This window comes from Budorcas taxicolor, chromosome 1 (genome assembly GCF_023091745.1).
Source record: "Budorcas taxicolor isolate Tak-1 chromosome 1, Takin1.1, whole genome shotgun sequence".
Classification (NCBI taxonomy): domain Eukaryota; kingdom Metazoa; phylum Chordata; class Mammalia; order Artiodactyla; family Bovidae; genus Budorcas; species Budorcas taxicolor.
Window position 1 is genome coordinate 49892060 of NC_068910.1, and position 20099 is coordinate 49912158.

General features: G+C 47.2%; 1 protein-coding gene across 1 annotated transcript in view; it reads right to left on the reverse strand.

Annotated features, from left to right (window-relative positions):
• Positions 1-20099, reverse strand: part of TRANK1 (tetratricopeptide repeat and ankyrin repeat containing 1) — a 95993-nt gene that overhangs the window by 11369 nt on the left and 64525 nt on the right. The window contains exons 15-21 of the mRNA XM_052635914.1: positions 19407-19606; positions 18967-19104; positions 13979-14125; positions 12067-12223; positions 8104-8192; positions 5937-6040; positions 4673-4805 (exon numbers count right to left, since the gene is read on the reverse strand). Coding sequence (XP_052491874.1) covers positions 4673-4805; positions 5937-6040; positions 8104-8192; positions 12067-12223; positions 13979-14125; positions 18967-19104; positions 19407-19606 — 968 coding nt within the window. The remainder of the gene's footprint in view (positions 1-4672; positions 4806-5936; positions 6041-8103; positions 8193-12066; positions 12224-13978; positions 14126-18966; positions 19105-19406; positions 19607-20099) is intronic.

Here is a 20099-nt window from a genome sequence, read left to right on the forward strand (position 1 = left end):
GTTAATTTTAATATAAATTGCCACATGTGGCCACTGGTTACTATGCAAGAGTAGGCAGGTCCAGAACATAAGATGGATTCCTGCAAACATAAGAAAAAGACATTCGAGAAAACTAGACAAAGGGCATGAACTGGCAATTTGCAGTGGGGGAATCTTGAATCCCATTGACTTGGCTCTCCCAACATTTCTTGGACCGGACAGGACTTCTCAGCACCTGCACCACCGGGAGGCAATCCAAGCTAAAACATCTGAGCCTAAGCCACTACTCGACCCTCCTAACTAGTCTTTCTGCTTCTGCTCTCACTGCCTACTGAGCTCTCTTATTCCAATAAGTTGTTTCACATCATTCCTCCAGTCAGTACTTTCACTGGCTCCCCCGCAGGCCCGAACAAATCCAGTCCCTATCATGGACCTGCAGTCTACTCTAGTATTCTTGCCTGGAGGATCCCATGGACAGAGGAGCCCGGTGGGTTACAGTCCTTAGGGTCGCATAGAGTCAGACACGACTGACATGACTGAAGTGACCTAGCAAGCATTCATACCATGGACTGGGGATTCCCATGCGGCGCCAATGCGGGACACGGAAGAGACGCAGCTTGATCCCTGGGTCGGAGAGGTCCCCCTGGTGGAGGAAGCAGCAACCCTCTCCAGCATCCTTGCCTGGGAAATTCCATGCACAGAGAAGCCTCAAGGGCTACAGTCCCAGACGCGAGTGAGCGCACCATGAACCGCGAGATCCTATCTGATTTGTTCTAGCCATCCTCTCTGGCTCATTTTACCATTTTGACCCCGCTCCCTCTGCTCTGGTCAAACTGGCTTCCTTGCTGTTTTTCAAACTCGACCACACTCTCCCACCTTGGGGGCTTTTGTCCACAACGCCCTCCAGCTATCGTGATCTCTGTGCAAGAGTCAGCTCCCTGACCCTGCCTCCGTCTCAAACAGCAACACCCTGAGACTTCTCTGGGGGTCCAATGGTTAAGACTTCGTCTTCCAATGCAAGTGGGGGCGGGTTCTATCCCTGGTTGGGGAGCTAAGACCTCACATGCTTCAAAGCCAAAAAAACCCAAACATAAAACAGAAACGATGTTGTAACAAATTCAATATAGATTTTAAAAGCGGTCCACGTTTAAAAAAAGATTCTTTAAAAAAACACCAACCAACACTTGACATCCTCTGTCCCCTCTGCCAGCCCTCATCCCTGCAGACATCTTCTGTACTACACTACTGGCTCTGGCATCTCCCTCCCACACTAGAAAGGGAAACTACAAAGGCAGAGGCCCCTGCTCTGCTGCCTGCTGGTCACCAAGCACCCACAGTACTGGGCACACCCCCGGGAGGGAGCGGGGGGGTCCACTTATTTGTTGAATATTTCATTTCCTAACTTGACTGGCTGCATCTGTGTTCCAAACAGAAAGCAGAATCAAACTGGGACCAAAAAATGCAATATGCGAGACCCTCTAATAAACCTCAGCTGGGTTTTATTTAACAGGAGAAGCGACACAGAATGCCAAAATATGAACAAGATTCAGGTGTGCATTTTTGCTACATCCAGAGACCTCACAGACCAGGGAACTCCCAGACCCATCTTCTAATCTCCATAATCATAACCTCTAGCCACCTTTTCCTCTCCTCAAAAAGGCTGACTACTCAGAAGGAAACCCCTGGGGTGAACACAGGCGTCGTTAGGTGCAAGCGTGCACCCAAGTGGATCGAGAGAGAGGAGGGCTGACTGTTTTAAGCAGGCCCCCAAGTGGGTCTCTGGGCTCCAGCACCCAGAGCAAGGGCCCTGAGCAGTTTCCAGGGAAACCGTGTTGCTCTTTAGAGAGGCAGCAAGCAGGCAAGGCAGAGGAATCCCTAAAAGGAAACCTCCTGCCCCCATGGCCCTCCGCACACACCCTCTCCCCAGGATCAGCACGTGTTTGGGGGCAGGGAACAGACAGGTCTTTTGGCCTAGGGATTTTGCAAAAGATGGTCAATTTGTATCATGCTGGCTTAGTTTGCTGGATGACCACAAGAGGTCTCATGCTGGCTGAGGGTTGAACAAACATCCTTCCAGGGAGGGGCTTGAGCAAAGAAAGGGACCAGACTCTTCCCCGGACGGGGCTCCGAGATGCTGGAATCTGCTAGAGAGAGAAGGCAGAAGGAGGTGGCCCCAGTGGTCAACCATGGGGACATGAGGAAGGTGGGCAGGCATGTCTCCAGGAACAGGGTGGCCTCCACATCTTGAAGGACTGAGGTCGTAGAAAGGGACACGGGCTGGACATCTGCCCTCCTGGACCCCATCTCATTTTCAGAGGCGGAGCTTGGCAGCCTTGGAGAGGCAAGATGAGCAGACAAGGATGGGGTCTCTGGCTCAGCCTGCACAGGTGCTGCCAGGCAAACAGGGAAAAGTGACAGGTTCAGGCCTGTCCCTTGCAGCTGTCACCGCTTAGGGCCCAAGGGGGTACTGTGGAGACTGGAGGCTGGGAGACAAAGGAAGATGGAGCGTTTGGAAACCATCTGGCTCCTGGAATCTTACTATTCAAACTTCCTACCCACACTGAAGTCCCCGTTCCACCCCCTTCTCCCACATCCTAATGAGTCACATACCATAGTACACATGGGGCGAGCCGTGGGAGGGGGGATCATCTTACCTTTTCTGACACTGACTGGGGGCCACACTTCAAACTTCCCAGTAGGTACCATCCCCACCCTGCCCAAAGCCTTGGTTCAGGAGTTCCTCCAATTCACATACAGACACGGACACTCTGTTCCCTACTAGAGGGTATAATGCTCAATGCAGGCAGAAATACAGCACCCGCGGTAAGGACCAGATGGCTGCACATCCAACCCACCACAACAGGTACAGTAAAATGTACTGCTTCGTATTATTTACAGTAGCCAAGATATGGGAACCACCTAAGTGTCCATCCACAGATGACTGAATAAAGATATGGTACATACACACAGTGGAATACTATTCAACCATAAAAAAGAAAGAAATTCTGCCACTGGCAGAAACATGGATGGACTTGGGGACACTATGTTAAGTGAAACAAAAGTCAGAAAAATACTGTAGGATATCACTTACATGTGGAATCTAAAAAAATATAACACACCAGGGAATAAAACATAAAAGGAGACTCACAGATACGGTGAACAAAGGAGTGGCTGCCAGAGTCGGGGGAGGGGCGAGAGAGAAGTAGAGCATTAAGAGGTAGAAGATAAGCCACAGGATGTTTTGTACAATATGGGGAATAGAGCTAGTACTTTATAATGACTACAAATAGAGTATAACCTTTAAAAATCGTGAATCACTACACTGAGCACTGTTAACATTAATATCACTGTACTTCAGCTATACGTCAATAAAACTTTCTTAATTTGAAATGAACTGCTCCATGTACAGGATTTGATTAGTTAGTAATATTGTATTGCATATTTGAAAGTTGATGACAGGGTAGATCTTAAAGAAATTTTTTTATTGTAATATAGTTTATTTACAATATTATATTAGCTTCAGGTGTAAATACCTGAATTTGATATTTTTACAGATTACACTCCATACATAGCTACTATTAAGTATTGGCTATACTCCCTGGGCTGTACATTGTATCTTGTAACTTACTGATTTTATACCTGGTAGTTTGTGCCTCTTAATCCGCTGCAACTATTTTCCCACTCCTCTCTGGTAACCACTGGTTTGTTCTCCATATCTGTGATTCTGTTCCTGTTTCATCATATTTGTTCATTTGTTTTATTTTTCAGCTCCCACATACAAACGAAGGTGATCTTAGATTTTTCTCGTCATAAGAAAAACAGACTGTCACTGTGCGTGCTGACAGACATTAACTAAACTTACTGCCATGATCACTGTGTAATGTATCTTTGAGTCGAATCATTACTGTTGTACAATTAAAACCAATATAATGATACACATCAATTATATCTCAATAAAAAAGGAGGGCAGATGAATCTTTAAGAAAATCATCACCACTCGGATGTCAGAGCAATGCCAAATGGCCATAAAACTCTCTCGCCCTGGGAGTTCATCTCATTACAGACAACAGCAGTCTGTGCTTTGCATGTCTAACCAGGCTGTTAGTCCTGTGTCCTGGACACCAGATCTCTCCACTGGTGCTTCTAGAATGATGGACATGTTCCATCACAGCATGCAATGAAATGTGGCTTGGGAGACTTCCGGAACTGAATTTTTGACTTTATTACAGTTTAATTAACTTAAATGTTTCATTAGGTAGCCACCTGTGGCTAGCAGCTGCCAGACTAGTCCCTGCAGACCTAGAGTAAGTGCTGGGACACAGAGAAACCACCATGTATGAGCCAGACCATCCACCCAGGCTGACTCCAGACTGAACACAGAAAAAGAGAAGGCAGGACTCTTTGAAAACCCGTTTTCCCTTATGTGAACATGTGGCCTCCCTGTGGTTAACAACGGGTCACAAATGTTCGTAGAGACATGGACACACAAACACACACGCACACAGTCCTTGGAACCATCTAAATCTTTGAGCAAATGGAGAGAGAAGGGCCACCCACAGAGTCAACACGGCCAACCTCTCTCTCTTGGGAGGACAGGAGCCCTCCCTGATAGAGGAGGAGGGAGGCTGGGGTCCCCCCTCCACTTGCCCAGTGGAGCTCAGTTCTCCCAGGAGCAGCTGTGGGCCGGGCGTACCTTTCCCAGCCGCTCGCAGAGCTGGGCACACAGCTGGAACTCCTTGGCGTAGCTCAGACACTTAAGGCACAGCTTTGGCTCCTTGCACTCCAAATAGGTCTTAGCCAGCTCCAAATACTCCACCTGCTTTTCCCTGGGAAGGGGAAACAGAACAGGGTTTCATGGGCTACGACACCAATAAACTGAACTGGCGGCTCCCATCAGAGCAAGCCTGAAATGACCCCTGAGACTCATTGTTTTAAAAAGTTATTTATTTTTAATTGAAGGATAATTGCTTTACAGTATTGGTAAATTCATCAACATGAATTAGCCATAGATGAGCATATGTCTCCTCCCTCTTGTGCTTGCCTCCCACATCCCACCTTTCCCCATCACTTTGGGTTACAGACCCCCAGTTTGAGTTCCCTGAGTCATACAGCAAATTTCCATTGGCTGTTTTACATATGGTGGTGTTTATGTTTCCATGCTGCTCTCTCCATCTCACCCCTCCTTCCTCCCCCTGCCCTTGTCCATAAGCCTGTTCTCTATGTCTGCGTGTCTATTCCTGCCCTGCAAATAGGTTCATCAGTACCATCTTCCTAGCTTCTGTATGTAGGTGTTGACATGTGGTATTTGCTTTTCTCTTTCTGACTTACTTCACTCTGTATAACAGGCTCTAGGTTCATCCACCTCATTAGGGCTTCCCTCATAGCTCAGTTGGTAAAAAATCTGCCTGCAGTGCAGGAGACTCCTGTTCAATTCCTGGGTCAGGAAGATCCCTTGGAGAAGAGAAAGGCTACTCACTCCAGTATTCTTGGGCTTCCCTTATGGCTCAGCCAACAAAGAATCTGCCTGTAAGGCGGGAGACCAGAGTTCGATCTCTGGGTTGGGAAGATTCCCTGGAGAAGGGAAAGACTACCCTTTCCAGTATTCTGGCCTGAAGAATTCCATAGACTGTATATCCATGGGCTTGCAATGAGTCGCACACAACTGAGCAACTTTCACTTTTCATCCACCTCATTAGAACTAACTCAAATGCGTTCCTTTTTATGGCTGAGTAGTATCCAGTATATATGGACCACAGCTTATTTAGCCATTCAGCTGTTAATGAACATCTAGGGACTGTTAAAGGCTTTATTGAATTTGTTACAGTATCGCTTCTGTTTTATGGTTTGGCTTTTGGCCTCAAGGCATGTGGGATCAGACCTGTACAACCTGCATTGGAAGGCAGAGTCTTAACCACTGGACCACCAGGGAAGTCCCCCCTTCCCCCCAGGACTCTTACTTGAGGCTGACTTTCTTGGATTTCATGTTCAGGGCAGTGTTGTGGGCCAGAGCCAGCTTCTCCTTCTCAAGCGCCCCTCCCTTCTGGTAACATTTGGCAGCAACCTGGAATAGACCAAAGGTTTCTATTCCCAGCAAGGTCATGGAGAGGACGCAGGAATAAGAGTTAGAGCTTGCGTTGTTCCATGTTGGCACAAAGCCCTGGGCCTCACTGCAGCCGAATTCAAGAGGAGGGGCCTCACTGTGGCCGAATTCAAGAGGAGGGGCAAGATGCTGAGATGTTGACGAAAACAGCCAGAGAGGATAAAGCCCAACAGAGTTCACGGTTAACACTTCAAACTCAAAGCTTCTTTTTGGTAACACCCAGAAGCCATGGAAAAGGCACTTCAGACATGTTTTTACAGGTCACCATAACAACACTCTCATCTCATCTTCAACAGCCATGCAGGAGACGTTTCATCCTTCTCACTGTATTTGATGGCATCCTCAGGTCAAGGACATGAACAAACTGGCCCAAGGTCACCCAGCAGCTTTTCTGGGTGCAACACAGGTCCCCTCTAGTCGGTAACAACCAAGGCTAGTGGGCAGGATTGGTGGGGCAGGGGTAGAAATGGGGACAGAGCTGCTGTGCCAACACACATCCCAGAAGATGACTGACCAGAACTTTGCAACATGCAGACCTGGGTGGAGCAAACAGAAAGTGGCAAATCTCTGTCCCAGGGGAGTCGGCCTGTGTCCCGCTGGCAGAAAGCTGCTGACATCGTGTCTCCAAGGCAGAAGTTCACGTTCTGCCCAGCATGTAGAGATTAGGTCTCAGGGTGGGGAAGGGAAGGATTAAGTGGAACTTACTGATGTCCTAGAGAGGACATCATCTCTCCCCCTACTCCCACCCCAGACTCCCTGTCCCAGACTCCCCAGTCCTGTGGGCCTCCTCTCATTGCTGACCCGTGCCATGCTCCTTTCTGCTACAGGGCCTTTGCACACATTCTTCCCTCTGATTGAAATGCTCTTCCATCCCTCCTCTGCCTGGTTAACTTCATGTGTCCTACAGGTCCCAGCCCAAGGCTCCCCTCAAAGCAGCCTTCCCTGGCTTCTCCATGCACGACAGGTGGCTCTGAAGGCAGCTGGTCATTCATCTATGACACAGGGGACAGCCAGCACCGTGCCCTCTTCTGTACATCTGTCATGCCTACCGTCACAGCCCCCTGACCTAAACACAATGCAGGGCTCACTGCTCAACAGGAATATGGTCAGTGAACGAATCTCAAGGGGTTTCCATTTGTACGGTGGTTCTGGGACACTCACTGACATGCAGCCAAAATCAGTACGCCTCCTGAGTCCCAAAGCCTTTGTGCAGAGCCAAAATAAACTCAGGTGAGCAGGAGGCTTTTTATAACAGTCTCATCTGTTCTGCTCCCCTCGAAATATTTTAGAGGTAAACATTCAAAAGGTATTTTCAAAGGGATAAAGAATTGGAAATCCATGGGCAACATGTATAACACCAGCTGTGTTCTGCAGGGAGTAAGGGAAAGAGTGAATATAGTTTTCCTATTTCATACCCACTACCCACTGCTCACACAGTCCCTCCATATCCCCTCTCTGAAAAAAAAAAGAGAAAAAAGTCTTGGTTTTATAACAACAGCCAGGTGCTTAATGTTCCTTGCCAATTACAAGAAGGATGGGCAGTGAATACAGTTCGGGGCTCAGTCAACTTCTGCAGCTGCAGGTTTATGGAAATCCTATCCTGACACAGCCAAACACACAACAGTGCAACCTGCCTTCTCCTCCCTCACGCCTGACGGCAGGGGTGGCCACAGGCTTTCACACTTCCCATTCCCCTTATGGAGCAGCTCTACAGCTTCTCCCCTGGGGAGTGCAGCCTGTTCCCCGTCCCTCCCGATAGGACTCCTCAGCAGGCAGAGGCCGGGACCCTCCCTCTTCCTGTAATCATCTGCTGGCACTTGGTCAAAATGAAAGGCTGTCCTGACTGTACAGGGGGAGGAGGAGGACAGGGAGCTTTCTGCACAGCGGGTGACCTGATGTTACAGAAGCAAGAGCAGCACCAGCAACATGACCCATGACCCCCTCGTCCCGGTGACGAATGCAGGGATGAGAGACCGGCTGGTGAGGCCCGATGAGGCCCCAGGACACGCAGACGCACCACTTACCTTCCAGCACTGGTGTTTAGCGTAGTAATCTCCTTGTGCGATCCACTCCTCAGGGGTCGAGGTCTTAACAAACATGCTATCATCAAGGTCTAAAAGGAAAGAGAAATGTGGGTTTGCCTCTCTGCAGATTCCTTTACTGAAACCTGTTGTTAATGGCTCGATTTTGTTGTGACAAATTTCAAGCGTTGAAGCCCTAAACTTTGTCGCTTGGAGTTTGACTATATTTGGAGACAGAATCTTTAAAGAGGTGGTTAAGGTAAAAGGAGGTCATGTGGGCAGGCCCTGATCCAATCTGATGGGCATCCTTATAAGTAAAAGGGCAGGCTTCCCAGGTGGCAGAGTGGTAAAGAATCTGCCTGCAATGCAGGAGACATAAGAGGCACAGGTTCTATCCCTGGGTCAGAAAGATCCCCTGGAGAAGCACATGGCAACCCACTCCAGTATTCTTGCCTGGAGAATCTCATGGACAGAGGAGCCTGGTATGCCATGGTCCAATCAGCTCAGTTCAGTCACTTTGTCACGTCTGACTCTTTGCAACCCCATGGACTGCAGCACGCCAGGCCTCCCTGTCCATCACCAACTCCCGAAGTTGCTCAAACTCATGTCCATCCATTAGGTGATACCATCCAACAATCTCATCCTTTGTCGTCCCCTTCTCCTCCTGCCTTCAATCTTTCCTAGTATCAGGGTCTTTTCCAGTGAGTCAGTTCTTCACATCAGGTGGCCAAAGGATTGGAGTTTCAGCATCAGTCCTTACAATGGATATTCAGGAGTGATTTCCTTTAGTATTGCCTGGTTTGATCTCCTTGCAATCCAAGGGACTCTCAAGAGTCTTCTCCAACACCACAGTTCAAAAGCATCAATTCTTCAGATCTTAGCTTTCTTTATGGTCCAAATCTCACATCCATACATGACTACTGGAAAAACCATAGCTTTGACTAGATGGACCTTTGTCAGCAAAGTAATGTCTCTGCTTTTGAATATGCTGTCTAAGTTGGTCATAGTTTTTCTTCCAAGGAGCAAGCATCTTTTAATTTCACAGCTGCAGTGAAGCTACAGCCCAAGAAAATAAAGGCTATGGTCCACAGGGTCGCAAACCGAAGTGTGACATGGAAACCACACAAGTGACTAAGCATAAGAAGGGAATCCTTATAGAAACTTCCCTGCCAACCTAGTGGTAAAGACTCTGAGCTTCCACTGCAGTGGGCACGGGTCTGGTCCCTGGCCGGGGAACTAAGATCCTGCATGCCGCATGGTGCGGCCAAAAACATAGGAAAGAAGAGAGATTAACACATACAAAGAGACACCAGGAGCTGACACAGAGGAAGGACAGTACGCAAGCAAGAAGAGAGGCCTCAGAAGAAACCAAACCCCTAACAGCTTGATTGATCTTAGACTTCTAGCCTCCAGAACTGAGACAATAATTTCTGCTGTGTAAGCCACCCAGTCTGTGGTACTTTGTTGGGACAGCTGGAACAGATGAACACCTGTGCTGTCTGTCTAGCAGTCATGTAACACAGAGTTTAGCTTACCAAGCCAGGTCATGGAGGGTTTGGGGAGAAGGAGGTGGGGGTGAGAAAGGACACTCTTTTGTTTTTTGAACTGTGTTACCTTCCTTTCCTGTGGCCATGAATTAGAAGACAGACAGTAATTCCTAATTCCTCCTTGAAAACCCAAAGCCACATTGCTCTTGGCAAACTCCCATGCTGGGCTTTAGCAAGGGACAAGGTGCAGGGATGTGACAGTATTTCCAAATGTGCACTTTGCCCTCGTCACAGGAAGCAACCTGACACATTCTTTTTTTCTTTTTCCTGGCCACGCACCTTATGGCATCTTAATTCCCTGACCAGGGATCGAACCTGGACCCTCAGCAGTGAAAGCGCAGAGTCCTAACCGCCAGACCACCCAGGGATTCCCACAGTCTGACACATTCTTGTTGGTGGATACAGACTACCGCATCCACCTCATGTGGGTCCCGTCTATAAGCCTCAGCAGCTGGTGGTGACTGTACTGGGCCTCCCCTTTTGACGACCCCCGAGCATCGTCAGCCGGGGTTCGACACTCCCTGGGGGTTCCGAGCCACAGCTTCACGAAACACGTGAAACGCTGACTCTCTGGCAAATGCCACAGCCAAATCTGAGCCGGAACGATCTGAGACCCCCGGGGCAATGGCTGTCAACCAAAGGAGCCAGGCAGACAGGCCAGCTCTCTAGAAGGCACACGAGCACATGCTAACCCTTGCAGCCTGACCCTCCCTGGTGCCATGCGCTGTGTGCAAAGCTGACTGTGCAGCATCTGGCTGTGACACCGTGTGCACTGAGTGCCCAGGTGACATCTTATCCCCGCAGCAAAGCCCTGCGGGATCTCTGCATCTGGCCGGTGACCTCTACCAGTGTGCAGTGAAGAAGCCCCCCAACTGCAAGGTCACCACACTCATCCCCAGTTCCCCGCATGGTAGAAACAGCTGTCCTCAAAGACTTTACCACGTGCAGCTCACAACTCACAACGAACGCTGGATTTCTTGTATTCTTCACGCAGCCAAGAGATAAATAGCAATCCTGGATTTCATTTTGAATTTTTTAAATTAAAAAAAAATTGCTATCTTTGAAATAACCAATAAGGACCTGTTGTAAATCACAGGGAACTGTATTATTATACAACGACCTAAATGGAAAAAAGAAGTTGAAAAAGAATAGATACGTGTATATGTATAATGGAATCACTTTGCTCTACACCTGAAACTAACATAGCATGGTTTATCACCTATACTCCAATATAAAATAAAAAGAATTTTAAAAATGTCCTATCTTGATGATCTCCTATAATGGGTACCAGATTGTGAGCATAAAAGTGACTATGAGCTGCCGGAAAGAATAAAAACCACCATGGTAGGCCAACCCACTCATTTTGCTTTTATTAACAGTTGAGGAAGTGGAGGCCAAGGAGAGAAAGTAGGAGCTGAATTAAACCCTGCGGCTGTACCGGTGGAGAGGTCTAACGAGAAGGCAGCTTACCCTCAAATCTTCGACTTTTCCTTTTACAGCACCAGGCTCAGGTACCAGAAACAGAGCGTCTAACCCCAGTCCCCGACTGAGCCTTTGGCTGGAACGGGAAACAGTCTCCATAAAACTGGCTTACTGGTTTGTTGTGGAGCCTGGGACTTTCCTCCCATCTTTAGAGGAATTCACCCTGGCTTGGAGGAGCCAGCCTCCCCCCAAGAAAGAGAACAGTTATCTTCTTCATGAGAGTTGATTATTTCTCTCCTAGTTATCCCATCAGGAGAAGTTGATTCCATTTTTTAATTAGTTAGCTTTTGTAAATTATGAAAACAATACATGATAATGTTGGTCTAAAAAAAAAAAAACAACACTGCTAAAAGCACAGAAGGGTATGATAGTGAAAGTTAAAGAGGTTCGTATCTAATTAACAACCTCACACCCACCAGTCCAACACCCGAGGAACCACTGGGAACAGTTTCACCTTAAAGGACACTTAAGTCGTACCTAGTTTCTTATAATTACCAGTGGGGCTGTAATGAGCACTCTGGTGCACGTATTGTTATCTTGGAGATTTTATACAAGAGTATCTCTGAATGGATCCCTAGAAGTGGAATCACTGGGTTAAAAGGTACATGCTTTCTTTATCTTAATAGATATTGCCAATCAGCTGCCCAAAAGCCCACAGAAATTTGTCTTCTTCCAATAAAGCCTATTTTCTCTAACCTTTGCCTGTGACTCTCACCTTTAAAGGACAAATAAAAGTTCTTCCTGAAGGAGTCAATGCTCCCAATCTCATTACAACCCCACTCTCCCATGAACTTCAGCAATAAAGAGGAACACTCATTTCTCAGAAGAATATGGAAAAAAAGTGCTTTCCAAAAACTATACCCTTTACACCTGGCCATAGAGCAGCTGAAGAGTAACATGCTTTCTCGCCAACAGCCAGAATATTTTGAGTGCTCACCTTTGTTTTCATCCGTTTTCACAACTTCGACAAATTTCCTCTTCATGAAATATTTGAATGCAGGAGCCCGCTTCTCTGGGTTTTCATCAAAGATCCAGAGGTTGACCCGAGCCCGGGTGATGGCCGTGTACAACTGCTTCAGCTCCCCGTTGAGGAGCTAAAGACAAGATCAATGCAAAGACTTGAGTCTTCAGGCTACAGTACAGGGTGTCTCCCTTCAACGGGCTTACTCCCATTTTGGAGAAATATTCAAATAGTAAGTTTTACAAAGTACAGCTCAGACTTGAGCACATGTGGGGAACTCCCCGAGGCCACAATACGGGGAAGCTCTAGCAAGGGGTACCCATAGTACCGACCCACCCTTGCACCTGCTGTGCTTGTCCATTTTGAAATAATTACAGATTCATAAGAAGTTACAAAGATACTACAGAGAGGTCCCATGCATTTTTCACTCAGTTTACCCCAATGCTTACATCCTACCCAATGACTGTAACTTACTTTTCAAAATGTCTTTTCTTATTTGACTGCACTTGGTGTTTGTTGTAGCACGTGGTACCTTTAGTTGTAGCTTGTGAGATCTAGTTCCTGACCAGGGATCAAACCCGCGCCCCCTGCATTGGGAGCAGAATCTTAGCCACTGGACCACCAGGGAAGTTCCTATTGTAACTTACTTTAAAAATCGGAGCAGTGAGAATTCCCTGGTAGTCTAGTGGTCAGGAGGCTTCTCTCGTGGTTCAGGGGTAAAGCACCTGCCTGCCAATGCAGGAGACTTGGGTTTGATTACTTGGTCAGGAAGATCCCGTGGAGAAGGAAATGGCAGCCTACTCCAGTATTCTTGCCTGGGAAATCCCATGGACAGAGGAGCCTGGCAGGCTATAGAGTTGGACACAACTGAGCGATGAAACAACTAGTGGTTAAGACTCTGAACTCTCAGTCCCAAGGGCATGTTTTCAATCCCTCGCTGCAGAACTAAAATCCTGCTAAAACAACAGTGGGTTTGTGCCCACCCAGAGCCTTGTAAAGCGTGGCGGTAACTTAACAACTATGCACAGAGCCTTCCAGGTATTTATAGGAACAGCTGGATAACTGCTCCTGTGTTTGTTTTCTACTTTGTAGGAGACATAAAACTAAGCTAGTATCAATAGTGTCTCCCAAAGCTTTCAGTCTGGCAGGTTCGGTTTTCTGTAGTGTTGCCTTCACCCTTGACGCCTCTCAAGATCTCCGCAGAGCTTCTCATCTCTGGCCTCCTTCCGAGTGATGGAACTGGGATGCTCAGGGAAGCAGGGTCCCTTCACAACAAGGCTGGAAGACAGCAGTCTCCACTGACTATAGTCGTGGACTTCACTTCTGAGTTCCCCATTTCTGAACAGAGACGAGTTCCAGAGGTGAACAGAAGGTACTACCCTCTGTGGTCCCTCCCATCAAGCCTGGCTGTCTGTTGAGAAGCGGGGCTCACCAGCGCTGAGTCGGCCTCCATTCCTTTCCTGTCCTCCATGCCCTGCAGCTGACAGTCAGGAAGATCTGCAGCACAGGCTCCACCTCTAACCCCATCTTCTCAGCCGAGCCCTGCTTACTGCTGCTGCTGCTGCTGCTAAGTCGCTTCAGTCGTGTCCGACCCCGTGCGACCCCATAGACAGCAGCCCACCAGGCTCTGCCATCCTTGGGATTCTCCAGGCAAGAACACTGGGGTGGGTTGCCATTTCCTTCTCCAATACATGAAAGTGAAAAGTGAAAGTGAAGTTGCTCAGTCGTGTCCAACTCTTCGAAACCCCGTGGACTGCAGCCTACCAGGCTCCTCCGTCCATGGGATTTTCCAGGCAAGAGTACTGGAGTGAGGTGCCCCATTGCCTTCTCTGGCCCTGCTTCCTGGCTCCCCATCAAACCAGAGTGTGGACCCCTGGCTGATACTCACCTTGTACATTTCCGGATTCATGGTGGCAGCCCGGCCCTGGGAGGAGCTGCAATTTTCCAAGGGCACCTCAATCATCGGCCGGCTTTCCTCTCTGCACCCGGAGGACGAAGGAACAAATGAAGAAATGATCTTCCATTCCTTGTAAGCCTGAACAACGAAGACAAATGCAAGACCAGCAGAAAACGCTTCCGTAGCATACACCCATCCTCCCTGGGGCTCACAGAGAACTCAGCCCCTTTGCCTGGCACAGGGGCCAGGCCTTCAGCACCAGCTGGGAGGACAGGGCTTTTGTACGGCCCCAGTGGGGGTCCGAGCCCAGGTGGCCCAGCCAGGGACCAGGGAAGTTACCACAAAGACCCCAAGATGCTTGGCCTGGACAGCCAAGAAGCAAATACAAGTGCTCACTTCCAGGAGAAATGTTAGGGCCTGGAGCTTCCTGTTGTTGAAAGCGTGCCACACACAGAATGGAGAGAGGAAACCTGCGTCCTCACCTCTATTCACAATGTGTTTAAGAAATTCCACTTAGGTTCGGTTGTTAAGACACATGTGACGCTTAGGGTGGTACCCTCAGGGTCCATCCATGTTGTCACAAATGGCAAGCTATCAACTGTATAGCGACAAGTGGAAACCAAGTTTTTTAAGGTTCATTTTATTTTTTAGTTTTTGGCCATGCCCTCAGGGCATGTGGGCTCTTAGTTCCCCTACCAGGAATTGAACCCACACCCCCTGCATCGGAGGCATGGAGTCTTAATCACTACTTGTGCCAAGAAAGTCCCAGAAACTAAATTTTTGGTGGTCAGTATGCTGTACAGTATGTATTAATAGAAGTAGACATACAACTTTGTACATAAGCAACTTATAAGCCAATGTTGCCTCAATAAAAAATGTCTAAAAATATAAACACAAACGACTTTGTGTTAAGCTCTGGGTTTCATATGGCTAAGAATCAGAAATAACAAAGATTAATCACAAATAACAAATTAATAAAAATTTAATTACTGCTGTTACATGTGAATAGTTACCAATATTCAGATGAATAACAGAATACAAATTTATTAATTCATAAATTATTTTTACATCTATTTTATAAAATATATACTCTTGCCTTTACGTCAGCAAAATTACTAGTTGTGTTATAACTGGGGTGGGAGCAGGGATGGCTTCCCAGGTGGCAATAGTGGTAAAGAACCCACCTGCCAATGCAGGAGACATAGGGAAACAGGTTTGGTCCCTGGGTTGGGAAGATCCCCTGGAAGAGGGCATGGCAACCCACTCCAGTATTCTTGCCTGGAAAAGCTCATGAACCGAGGAGCCTGAGAGGCTACAGTCTATAGGGTCGCAAAGAGTCACAACTAAAGTGACTTAGCATGCTGTTATAATGGACTTTTCACATAATTGTGTTTCAATAAATGATCAGGATTAAGAGATGTAATTGCATCCAAAGTGTAAATAATTTGAAATATTTTCACTGAAAGTATGAATGATAGGAAATGTAGGAATAAAAAATTAAAATTATTTTCTTATGATTTAGAAAAAAAAAAAGACACATGTGACAAGATTCCCTAACCAAGTGATTCAATCAAGGAAGGAACAAAGGAATTCCCTGGCAGTCCAGCGGTTAAGACTCAGTCGGACACGACTGAAGCGACTTAGCAGCAGCAGCAATACAATAAAATGTTATCTTTTGACCCTAAAATTGAATTTAACACAATTTTCACGTGCCACGGAATATTATTTTCATTTTTTTCTTAACCATTTAAAAATGTAAAAATCTTTTTTAGCTGGGTTTGGCCCCCAGGCCATGGTTTTCGGACCTGGGAGAGGCAAACCTGACTGGATTACTCGCAGTATTTACAGCTGGGAATTCCCATGCAACTTCAGATTTCCTACTTTACTGTATCTGTAGGGAGTCGGTACTCAACTCTCCCATCCTTCAGCTTTTTATAAAATGGTGATACCTGCCACCTATGTATCTTTTCAAGGATGATGGAGACGTAGAGGCATACAGTGCCTCACCTCCCTTCAGTTCCTCTGTAATGAACGCCATACATACTAAGTTAAATGCTTTAAACACTATTACATAAGAGTGGTTATGCTACTAACCGACTGGGGAATTAATCACCACGTTCTGAGAAGACATGCGAATCACGTAATCATTTAAGTAACTGGAAGCTGAAAAAAATTCTCCAAGACACATCTGCGAAATGTTTTCATCTTTGTAAAGCTGTTTACCCAACTTGTTTGCCAGAGGAAGCAGGCCCAGACCCATGTGCTGACATCTGAGGGGGTCTGGCGGCCGGCAGAGGTGCCGGCTGGCTGAACTTGGAAAGGCCAGAGGAGCACCTGTATTTCAAAACTGCTCAAAGGAGGTGCAGAAGCTGTTCATACAGCACGCGATTAAGCTGCTGCCAGGAATAAACCACATCTCACTCTCAAGACAGAGCCTCCGAGGAAGGAGCACGTGTGCGGATGGCAAGGATGCAGGCTGGCAGCGACTTTGGCAAGAACAAGAAGAAGCATTTAGAAGTCTTCCAGCTTCTTCTCTGGGGATTAATAATTGTGAAGGAAGAAGGCTTAGAATCTGCCAGCAAGGCTTCCTTTGTGGGGCTTGTTCTCTAGGTTGGTTCAGCAACCCTTCCAAGTTGTGGTTTTGAAAGTCCCTTCTGTCTTAGTTAGACATGAGTGGGGAGGAAGGGCCTCCCCGCTGGGGCAGAGTGTCAATGGCAAGCACCCCTCCAAGTCCTCACAGGAGGAGAATTCGGGGGTGGCTGGGAGGATGACTGCCCCTTCCAGTGAGGCAGCAATCTTACAAGAGAAGGCCTTGACCTAACCATTCCTCGGTTCCTTTCTCATCTCAGAAGACAGTCCTAATGTCCATGTGGTTGAACAGGTTAACACTGAATTCTCTGAAGAGAAGAATCACAAGCCAGGGCAACAAGAAGCCCCCTACACACACACACATAGGGTGTCTGCCAGACACACACTTCAGGGATAGAGAGGGGAGTCCTCCCCTGTGTCAAACAACAAATACCCTTTAGCAGCCTTCTTTCTTCAAAAGAAACCCCACGTGAGCAGCCAGACCATGGACGTGTGGGGACTTATGTGACTTCTGTCTTTCCTCCCTTTTGACTGAAGCATCTCCTCTCATTTGCTGACCGGCACCTTTTGGTCTTGTGGTTGTAAATGATAAACTAAAGGTGACCTCTGTGCTGGGAGTGCATGATTCCATTCTCTGGTATTTGGGAAGCAACATACCAGAAATCTTTCTAGAATTCTCATTCTGTTGTGAGATGAAGTGGTGTTACCACAGGTTTTAGTTTGTGATTGTTTTAATTTCATGCAACTCACTGAGCCACTGGTGGGAGTTTGGGGTTAAGGTATCCAGGATTTTGCCATTCCAGGATCAAGGTGAGAGACACAGAGTGGACCACAAATTATGAGCCAGAAGCCCAGATCTCGTGGAGCTTCTTACTAGCACAAGCATACAACCGGCACTTAATAAAGGACAGGAACAACAAAGTCTTACCCCTTCCTCTTTTAGAAGAGCCTCGGTCCAACCATGACCAATGGATGTATTATGAGAGAAAAAAGTTAGTCCTCAGAGATTAAAAGTGGTTCTAGGGTTAATGAGAGTGCACTGATTTTATTAGCAAAAGTCAATAGAAAAGGAACGCACTTGAGCTACCGCAATGATATGCTCATTGTGGAAGATTCTGGAAGCTGATTTGCTTTGCATGCGGGGCATCAAAAGGAAAGGAGTACAGTGGAAATATCATGAGATTTGGAACTCGAAGCATCTGAGTTCATCTCCGAGCTCTGCCACCTATATCAGGAATTCAGGCAACTTAACTTCCATGACCCTCGGTCTTACATGTAGGATGAAGGTCATAGAAATACACACACCCTCAGAGGGTTGGTGGAGGATAAAGTGAGATGATGCATTCAAAAAGCACTTTATAAACCGTAAAGCATCCACAGCAATATCAGTCATAATTATCATCAAGGCAAATGTGACATTTAAAAAAAAGACGAGGAACAAAACCCAAAGGACCCCTTTTAAAGGGTTGTTTCTGGGGCAGATTTTAAGGAGTCGAAGCTAACAGTGCTCTTGATTTGAGTATGAAAACAGCCCCTTAAACCATGCGCCATGTGCGATGAGAAATCTGCCACAGGGGACCGGGGTGCAGCCAGCAAAGTCCCCCCAGGAGACCCAACAGCATGGTCAGCAGCCAGCCTGAGCTCCCACCAGAGACAGTGGTGAAGAGCATGCAGTGGCTGCAAAACTCAGAGCCACTGAGTTGGTGGCTCTATCCACAATGTACTGAGCTCGGGAAGAAAACCATCACAAGGACTCAGGAGCCAAGTCAAAACAACCAGGCCAGCAGAGAGGTTACTGGGGGTCAGTCCATGGACTCTTTCACTGCCATCGTGGGCAAGGGCAGCAAGCAGTGATGGCAAAGCCATGCCAGAAGGGCGCTCAGGCAGGGCGGCTGTTCTCGTCCCCTGCATCACCTGATCCTGTGGCAGGAACCAAAGCTCCTGTGTCTTCCCAGAGTTGTCTCTCTATGAATGACCTTGCCCAGTTCTGTCCTCAGAGGGCAGACACCGCTAACCTTGCCTTCATTTGTCAGGCTCTCCTTAGACCTTGCTCCAACTTGAGCATCCTTGGCAGTCAAGGATAACAGCAGCTAGTGAAACACAGAAGCTGGTACTTGGGTACCAGGCATTCAGAAAAGATGAATCCAAGAGAGCAGGGAAGGGCAGGGCACGGGGAGAGCCAGCCCAGGACACACTATGAACCAATCCACAGCCACTGTCAAAACGCACATCCAAACTCAGAAAACCTCACACCACATGGATGATGCTCCAAAACGGAAATGGTCACCGGCGGCAAACTCTTCCATTCAGCTCCAAGCGCTTTTTCCTGGAGTGGAAGTGAAGTTCAGACATACACATGCTGTGCGAAAAAAGAATTCAGTATGGCATACCTCAGAGTCAGTAAAAAAGTTGTAAAGGAGGACATCATCGAATTCTAAGCCTTTGGCTTCGTAAACTGTTAACACAAGTGCTAATCCCAGCTCTTCTGGAATTTTCTCCTTTGCCATTTCATTAGCTACAAGGATTACCTTGGGGGAGAAAAAAAAAAGGATTGGAGAGAAAAAACTTCAAATTGTACAAACAGAAATCTAATGAAGCTGAGTCTATTCTTCTGGGAGGCAGGTAATGTCTCCAAAGAGGAGTGGCTGGCGTGGACTAGGTCAGCCAGGCTGGTGGGAATATTAATAATAGTCACTCACTCATCTTTGAAACCTCCTCATCCTAGGACAGGAACTACTGAATTCTACCTTGTGGAAGAACTCAGCTTCTCAAACTTTTTTCAATTGCAAACTGCCTTTTGTTTTAAAACATACAATCTCAAGAAACTCACCTGGTGGGCTCCAAATTCAATGGGCTGGGTTTTTCTTTTGTTGCCTCGAAGCAATATTGCCAGGTCACTCACACTACAGGACTCCAGGACAATCGGCCGGGGACCATCGAAAAGGCCAGAATCCCTTGGAAGGCGGTCAAAAGACTCGGGGAAATAGAACTGAAGTAAATCTACCACACCAGATGCCAGATTGAGGATTCCTGGGATAAGACAAGGAAAAAAAAAAGTCAGATGTTATACAACACACCAACATGGCTGGACTTTTTTTTTTTTTTTTTTTTTTGGTCACACTGAGCAGGTTGTGGGATCTCAGTTCCGCAGCCAGGGGTTGAACCTGGGCCCTTGGCAGTTAAAGCCCAGAATCCTAACCAGTAGACCACCAGGGAACTCCCATGTATTCTGTTTTCTTATTTTAGTTTGCTTTTTTCCCCCGAGAAGCAGTATTGGTCCTGAGAGTACATCTAATTGCGGACAATTTTCAGGTCCAGTTAGATTTTATCACTTTGGCTCTGGGCTGTATTACTCTGGGTACAGCGGACAAAGGCAGGGATGTGTTTACTGTCCTAAGAAGGTTTTGTAGAATCTCATTCCTGGACTACGTTCATGTTAGAGAAAATGACCTCATGAAGAAGAGTCAAGGCAGAAATGTAATCTAAACACTTAGGGCTGTTAGAATGCTAACACCAAGGGCTA